Source organism: Babylonia areolata, chromosome 1, assembly GCF_041734735.1.
Source record: "Babylonia areolata isolate BAREFJ2019XMU chromosome 1, ASM4173473v1, whole genome shotgun sequence".
NCBI lineage: Eukaryota > Metazoa > Mollusca > Gastropoda > Neogastropoda > Buccinidae > Babylonia > Babylonia areolata.
The window spans coordinates 81,288,249-81,296,890 of NC_134876.1; the positions used below are offsets into that span (position 1 = coordinate 81,288,249).

Below are 8,642 nucleotides of genomic sequence, written 5' to 3' on the forward strand. Positions count from 1 at the left end.
AATCTATGCTACACCATATCTGTTAAAAAAATCAATGACAAAAAATATATAAATGGAGAGGAGCAGATGCCTGACTCACGCATAAACACAATGCACTGGTCAGGCCTTCAGAGCCTATCTAGATGTGTATAAAACATTAACATGAATCAAGTAGATAAACTAAACAAAGAAATAAATGCATTCCATAAAAGAAAAAAAAGAAAACAGAAACATTGCAGGCAGATGACTGAAATAGAATAAAAATAGCTCACGTTAAACGAACTTGTCCATACCCACATATGCATGAATACTCACATGTCAGTGGGCAAATGCCCACACACTAACATACACACAGATACAAAATGCACATGCAACAATTTGTAGTCTCACAGACACCCAGGCCCAACTCTCAGCCCAGGCCCCTCACAAAGTATCCTAATTAAGGATTGACCCTAGTGGCCAACAGCAGAGAGCATTTTCAAGTGGTGATAACAATACAGATGGTGGGCCAGATAGGTTCTACCAGTGCAGGATGGCTTGCTTTGTTTGCAGTCAGGTACGTCCCTTGTGGTGGATGGATGAACTAAAGAGAAGCTGAGTATCCTTGATTTCCTTTAAGCAGAATCTGAATATTGGTTTTATCATTTTAACAGTTTTCAGATCTATTCTTGATTAGAAAGTACTGTTCCCTGTCTCACTTTCCATCTCACTTTCCCTTATCTAGCTGACTGAAAAGACTTATTTTCTGAAGTTTTCCCTTATCTAGCTGACTGAAAAGACTTATTTTCTGAAGTGGAGATTAGCATGACAGCTGAGTGGTTGAAAAGTTGGATTAAAAAGTTGAGAGTCCTGATTTTGAATCCCTCTGGCCATGCCTGTTAGGTTCAGTATGGAGATTTTTTTCTCACTGTCAAAAAACATGTGCCCACCAGCTGCTGCCTTAACTGCAATCATGTGTATGAATAAGTATACAGAAGTAAGTACATGCATATAATTATGCTTGTGAACTGTGTTTGTTACACAAACCATCCTGTCACAGGCGCAACAGCCGAGTGGTTAAAGCATTGGACTTTCAATCTGAGGGTCCCGGGTTCGATTAGTAGTCATGGCGCCTGGTGGGTAGTGATTTTTCCGAACTCCCAGGTCAACATATGTGCAGGCCTGCTAAAGCCTGAACCCCCGTCATGTGTATATGTATGCAGAAGAACAAATATCCATGTTAAAGATCCTGTAACCCAAGTCAGCATTCGGTGGGTTATGGAAACAAGAACATACCCAGCATGCAAACCCCTTAAAACGGAGTATGGTTGCCTCCATGGACTGGTAAATAAGAAAAACGGTCATACATACATGAGGTTACATGCCTGTCTGAGTGTGTATTTGTGCATGACTGTAACCTGATTGAACGACACAGGAAATGAATGATGAGCGCCCAATGGCAGCTGTCGGTCGACTCTACCCAAGTAGGTAGCCTATTGTGCAAATGACTCCATGTTTGTAACGTGCTTAGAGCTAGCACATCAAACTGTTTATGTTGGTCTTGATATTTTATTTACATATCACCCACATCTCACTTTATCTCTGTGTGTGTGTTTGTGTGTGTGTGTGTGTGTGTGTATAAAGTTTCCATTTGATGGAATTCGAAATAAGATACTGACCTTACATCATGTATGAATGACCACTAAAAAGAAAAGGTGTTAATTTATTCATTGTCACTTCACACAGGTTGGTGATTTTAGGTAAATCATAATGCAGTAATTTGTGTCTGTTTCCATGGTCATAAAAAACAACAAAATTCACTGAAACTTTGATAACAAATAGTGACACAAACACTACATGAAAGTGAGTATGTTGATGTTTTAACAGAGAATATCTTTGCTCATGTTTCGTCAGAATACTACAATCAAAATAACAGATGCAAAATCTTTTTCATAGCATTTTCTCCTGGCACAGCACCACAAATACTCGGGGAGGCTTTTGATTATTTATTACCACTGCCATAAATTACAAGAAATACACATTCTCACATCATTATTGACACACAACTCTTCAAATTTCACTTTTTCAGTCTCCGAATCCGACAGTTACAAACTCTCATATCAGGCAATCATTTTCACAATTCTTCTTTCTGACAACCCTGAACATGGAATATCATCTTGAGAGTCAATGTCAAGATGGAGATGGTGCAGATTTCTAGCTGCGGCTGTATTTTCCCCAGATGTGTAGCATGAAGACTGATGCGATGAACAGGAGACTCATCACCAAAACTGGCACAGGTCCTCTGAAATGATATAAAACTGTACATTAAGTAAGGAAACTTTCAGTTGACTCACACACACACACATACAGACCAAAAAAATATATACATGGCATGAGCTGAAGCAAAGAATGTAAAGGAATCTTGTTAACCCCCCTCACACACAAACACACACACACATCTCTAAAATAAAATGGGCACTGGGATATATATCTAACAACCATGGTTTCCATTTATTTATAAGTTCAGTAGCAATGAATGTATCAAAAAGTCTAAACAACAGAACAACTAATATGAAAATGCACTGCCAATTAGTTAATACCTTAACTAAATGAATTAGAAAAAAAAAAACCCACTGTACCTGACAAAATAAAGAATTGTACCATAAAATTCGGACTATTAGCCGCAACTTTTCCCCCAAACTTCGACCCCTGCAGCTAAAATAATGGTGTGGCTTGTTTATGGATTTTCCCCAATGTTGCAGGTTTTCCAATCATGCGTTCAAGTCAAATTAAGTTGTTGCCGTCAGTCTCCAGTCTATTTTTAGATTCACATTATGTTTCAAAACTGGTTTTGACTCTTCATGAATTCAATACTCACTGTAAAAGTGTGCTGTTGATAACTGTTTACGTTTTTTTCCTCTAAATTTACACACAGCCTTTAATCACACAATACATTCAGTTGATCGCCCTTGTTCAACTTCCATCATGCCGAAAACATGACACAATGGTAACGATGCAGCTTTCAAATTCAATGAGCAAGCTTCTGACAGCATGGGGAAAAGTTCAACAATCTACAATCATCAATGGCCTTTGCAAAGCTGGACTGTTGAATGTAGCAGATGACAGAGAAGCCACCAGCTCCAGCCAGCAAGACTCAGATTCATCTGACAGTCAAAACGAGGCCGGGTTCAGCAATGCCATGGCAGAAGAAGCTGTGCTTCTGTTGTTCAATCTCGACACTGAAGATGACGCCTTCAGTGGCTTCAGTGGAAATGATAACGACGATCAATGAATAAATGTGACTACCGGTAATTGTTAGTGTGTGTGTTAGTGTGTATCTTTGATGCAGCTGTATTGTTTTATTTTTGTGTTGCTTTGTCACTGAATCTGAAGTTGTGCTTTGCGCGGATCTGACAAGTTTCTATGGCTGTTGAGTTTCTCACTTTTTGTAATTAATTTTCAGACATTTTTGCACTTGGTATTTTGTGCAACGTTCTTGGCTTATAAACCAGTGCAGTTTGTGTGTGTTTAAATTCCAGCTTTAAAAAAAAAAAAAATTCAGTGGATGCGGCTTATATATGATGCACTCAATAGTCCAAATTTTTCGGTAATCATAAAAAAGTACATATTCTGTAGCTGTGCATACACAGATAAAAGACTAATAACATATAATTCACAAACACACACATGTCAGCATGTGCACACACACACAAACACACACAATGTCTACACATATAATAAACACATAGTGATTATAAAAAAGTGTTTAAAAAAAGTATATAAAACTATTAACATTTTAAGTAATGTGTTTTCATTGCATTTTTGAATGATGCAGAAATGCTTTTTTTATGCTCTCAAGCACAAAGTGGTCAAGTTCCTGACAAAAGGAGTTATGAATCTTAAGGCTTGCTTATCCTGCTGCCTTGTTTTGATAAATAGCTCTTGGATCTTTTGCAGACATCTTGAAGCAGATCTCAGTGACAGGAAAGATTGTGAACATGAACATGAGGATTGTTAAATAAATGAAATCTTATTTTCATCGGTAATCAGGAAAATGACATGTGGGTAAAACAATAGCATTAGTATGAACAACTGGCACACAGATTGTTGTTGCTCTCTCCAGTTCTACATACACTTTGATCCCAGGTGAGTCTTCCGTGTAAAACCGCCACATTCCCGCACTGCTGCCTGCTGCTTTGCGAGGAGCTGCTGTGGTGGTTTTTCTGCCAAAAAAGTCAAATCACCCTGCTACATGCAAAAAACAACAGCAAAAAACAAAAAACAAACACAAGGTTCCTCTTCAGTACATGCAGAATTAATCTTTACTACTATCTTCTCCTTTCCACTCCCAACAACAAACAATCTGGTGAAAGAAAAATGTGCAAACAATCTAGTGAAGCAAATGTATCACCAACCCCACAACACTCTTAGTCTTATGAAGATATGCGGTAACAAGTGATCCAGTAAATTATGCAACTTACAAAATGTCAAGAAAGCAGTTTTACAGTAAACTGCTATGATACATTCAATGACTGACTTTGACTGGAATATTTCTTGTCACAACAGACTTATCTGTGTGAATGGCAGACAGCTCTTCTTGGGGAGTAAGCATTGTCACTATCAGTATCACAACTGTCATAATCTGAGAAGATTTTGTAGCCACAAGCACTAAATGCATCATCTTCAATGATTCTTAAAAGTAAAGCTTATGCAATATCTTGGGTGACAAAATCACAATGGGTGTTTGCACACTCTGCTGTTTCAAACCACTAGAGCCAGATTGTGCTTTGTTGTCTGCCATCTTAAAATGTTCTGAGAGAAGTACTGACAATTATATGCAGAATTACCGTCCAGAGCGCGATTAGCTGTTGCTCCTCATGGATAATAAAAGTAGACATATCAAGCTTTCTAACTGTTGGCAACTGGGACACATCAACTTAAACTGAAAGTTAAAGATGTATTGATCTGTGAAAATCATGGGATGACACGGATGTATATTATACATGTATGTCATGGGGCACTCACTGATTCAGAGATTTTTGCTGAAGTACATGTATATGTCATGGGGCATTGAAGAAGTTAAAAATTCTTACCTCTGCCTCGGTGTGGTGCCACCCCCTGCTCTTGGTGTGACCGATTTGGAAGGACCGCGTCCTCCACCTCCTCCCACAGACGTGGAGCTAGCTGATGGCTGAAAACACATGATGACCAAGTCAAACAAATGTGCCACCTACCTGACAGTAACACTGATGGCAAACTGCAGTACATGTATGACAATAATCACTTGTCAAAATACACTGAAAGATCCCAACTTAAGCCATGGAAGAACACCAAACATCACACACACACACACACACATTACACACACCACTGACACCAGACACTCACACACACACTGTGACACACACACATCGGACACACAAACACATATATCATGTGTTATATCATACTTGGCATAGCAGGCAAAAACCTACCACTTTTACAAGTACTGTTACAAACCTATTTCTTACAGACTCTGTGTAAATAAAATGAATCAAAATCGTTTGCATCTGGCATGATATGATGACTACAAAGCCTATTATAACAACATAATTTCCATATGCAGCCATCATGAAAAATTAATCATCAACTTGATATTTGTGTTAAATTACGTGGCAGCGTAATTTTCATAGAACATACTGTTGAAAAGCTTGAAGAAGTAAAGCGTGTGTCAAGAGGTGTGTCACGAAATATGACTTTGATGATAAAATGACTGAGCTAGTCAACGACCTGACCAACAATGTAAAGGAGCAAATTTGAAGGGGCATAAAAAGCCAAAAATGGCTAAGTTGTATAAAACAACGCCCCAAATCCTGATCCTGATCCAGTCTGTCATTGTTTGGAATGCGTGCGTGTCACCGGATGGCGAATATGTGTTTTAAAGTGTCAACGAAGTCAATGGCCTATTGCGAAGTGTACGGTGAAGAAAATACCGTGCGTTATAATATCTCTATTCAAAATCTCATTCAATGAGCATTATTTCTTTATACATAGAAAAAAGAAAAGAAGTGAAGACTCTGCCCCTTCACTTTGTGGCTGTCTCATCGTCACACGTTGACGATAACCGATCAGATTGGCGTTTAAATTCTTCGATCACTTTGAACACACACTGCTGATCTGTTTACTGTTGAGTTTACATTTAACAAATATCGTAAAATTCATTTTCTTAGAGAATCACGGCCTTGATCTGTTTTTTGTAAACACTCACCAAAGGCATGATGAACTCTGTGACAAGCTCTTTCTGACTAGCAATAGAAAACAGGGACACGTAGACACATCTAACAGGAAGTCAGACTTTCTTCATGACTTCCGGATCGATTGCGACATGGATTATTTCCCTTTGACCATAGTTCGGCTGTCTCGGTTGGCTTGGACGTACGATCGGAGAATTCAGAAAGTTTTGCTCATGTTTATCAGCTGTCTTTATTTCTTCATTATTCCTTCATTTAAAAAGAAAATCTGCTGGTTACATCTACGGGTACACCCGCAAACACAGCCAGTCCTTCTCTTTTAGGCCCATTCTCTTTCATATCTTTACTTCAAGTCTTTTGCCTTCTACTTACCTCTCCATGCACTAGTCTAATATACTTATCTTTTATCATCATCATCATCATCATTACATTATTATCTCAAGGCCTGACTAAGCCTTAGTACGTTGCTGGTCATGCAGCATTTACTTAGCAGATGTGGTGTGGCGTGTATGCCGGGTTTTTGTCCAAGTGCAGCGACGCCTCCATATGAACTGAGTTAACTGAGCTGAACTGACTTATTCAGTTGAGTTCGTTCCTGAACTTCTGAAGAGCGTTGGCAACGTAAAGTGTGTGTGTGTGTGTGTGTGTGTGTGTGTGTGCGTGTGTGTGTGTGATGTGTGCGCGCGCGCGTAGTGCGTATGGATGATGGATGGAGGAGGCGATTTGTTCAAGACCGATCGAGGAACTGTTCCACTTTCTATTGTTCCTTTCTGAGACTTTATTTTGATTGTTGCGAACGCTTCTTACTGATGTTTTTTTCCCTTTGATATTGTGTCATGTATATCAGTAACAAGGTGCGGCCGTTGTTCAGTGGAAAAAAAAAAAAAAAAGCCGGAGAGAAAAACTGCTCGAAAGGAAGGTCATTTTCCTGAAATAATCATACGGATTGAAATTGATAAGCTATAGCGGCGTGTTACTTGCTCTGTCTGTCTAGCTATCTCTCTCGCTCTCTTCCTCTCAGTCTATATCTCTGCCTTTCTCTCTTTGACTGTCTCTCACTCTCCACACACACACGACACACCGACACACACACACACACACACACACACACACACACACACACACACACACACACACACACACACACACACACACACACACACACACACACACACACACACACACACACACACACACACACACACTGGCACATACACACACAAACGAAAAAAACAAAACAAAAAAAAACACACACGCACCGGCGCACGCACACACCGTGACTAATCTGTGACATTTTTTGGCATCAAATAAGTGTGACGTTTTAATTGTACAGTCACTTAATATCAGTGCATGTAAGCTTCCCAAACTTCCCAATTATTATTTTCCACCAGTATATGAAACTGGGAACGAGGGCAAAAAGATAAGTACTGCTATTTATATACTTAGAGAATTACAGTATAATCTTTGTGAGTCACCTATCTTAAAATCTATTGCAAGTTTTGAAATACACTCTTGTGCGGCTACAATAGAATTCAGCAACAAAAAAGTTCTTAACGTTCTTTCTGTTTATCTTCCGAAAGGCCCAAACGACCGAAATACTGAGCGGCTTTGAACAGTACAAGAACAACAGCCCGGCCAATGGGTAATAGCAGGAGATTTCAATGCCCACTCTCCATTCTGGGAAAAGAACTGTAGAACTGTGACAAGCAATCGCTTAATCGAAAATATTGTTGACAGCCCCTTTTATCTTTCGAATGACGGTAGTGTTACTAGAATTCCTGACGTTTCTAAACACAGACCAACAGCAATTGACCTAACACTTATATCCCCAGAGCTCCGTCCATCATGTACCTGGGAAACACATAAAGACACTTTGAGAAGCGACCATGTGCCTATCATCATTACAATAGCTGATGATGATTATAGGCCTGATAATGATAACGTTGACATTGTACCAAAATATAACTATAAGAATGCAAATTGGGATTTATTTCAAAACATTCTTTCCTCTCAAGATTTTGAAAAACTTGACAATCAAAGCATAGATGTAATGTACTCAAATTTTACAGAAGTTGTTCTATGAGCAGCTGATATGTCGATTCCAAAAGTAACGTGTGTGAAGTCGGGTGACCGTACAGGCAATGTCTGGTGGAATGATGCATGTGAAAAGGCTGTTAACTACAAGAAAGACACATTTAAGAACTACCTCGCGGACAGTGAGTCCAAAAAGCACAAAGAAATGAAGAAAACAAACACTCAGAGTAATATGACAGTAGCCCAAGCTAAAAAAAAGATTATTGGTCATCGTTTTGTTCACAAGAAATTTCAGATCATAAAGACTTAAATAAAGTTTGAACAAAAGTGAAAGAAATGAAAAATGGAATCAAGTTACCAAGTTGCCCAATATCAAACGACTCACAAAACAAATTTCTATCAGATAAGGAAAAGGCAGAA

General features: G+C 38.9%; 1 protein-coding gene across 1 annotated transcript; it reads right to left on the reverse strand.

The window, feature by feature from the left end:
- Nucleotides 1–1,951: 1,951 nt before the first annotated feature.
- LOC143293796 (protein transport protein Sec61 subunit beta-like) lies at nt 1,952–6,306 on the reverse strand. Its single transcript, XM_076605052.1, has 4 exons — nt 6,206–6,306; nt 5,052–5,149; nt 4,092–4,181; nt 1,952–2,260 (listed from the first exon to the last, which is right to left on the reverse strand). Exons 1-4 carry the CDS (start codon nt 6,212–6,214, stop codon nt 2,173–2,175), a joined length of 285 nt encoding a protein of 94 aa, XP_076461167.1. The 5' UTR covers nt 6,215–6,306; the 3' UTR covers nt 1,952–2,172.
- Between the last annotated feature and the right edge of the window lie 2,336 nt (nt 6,307–8,642).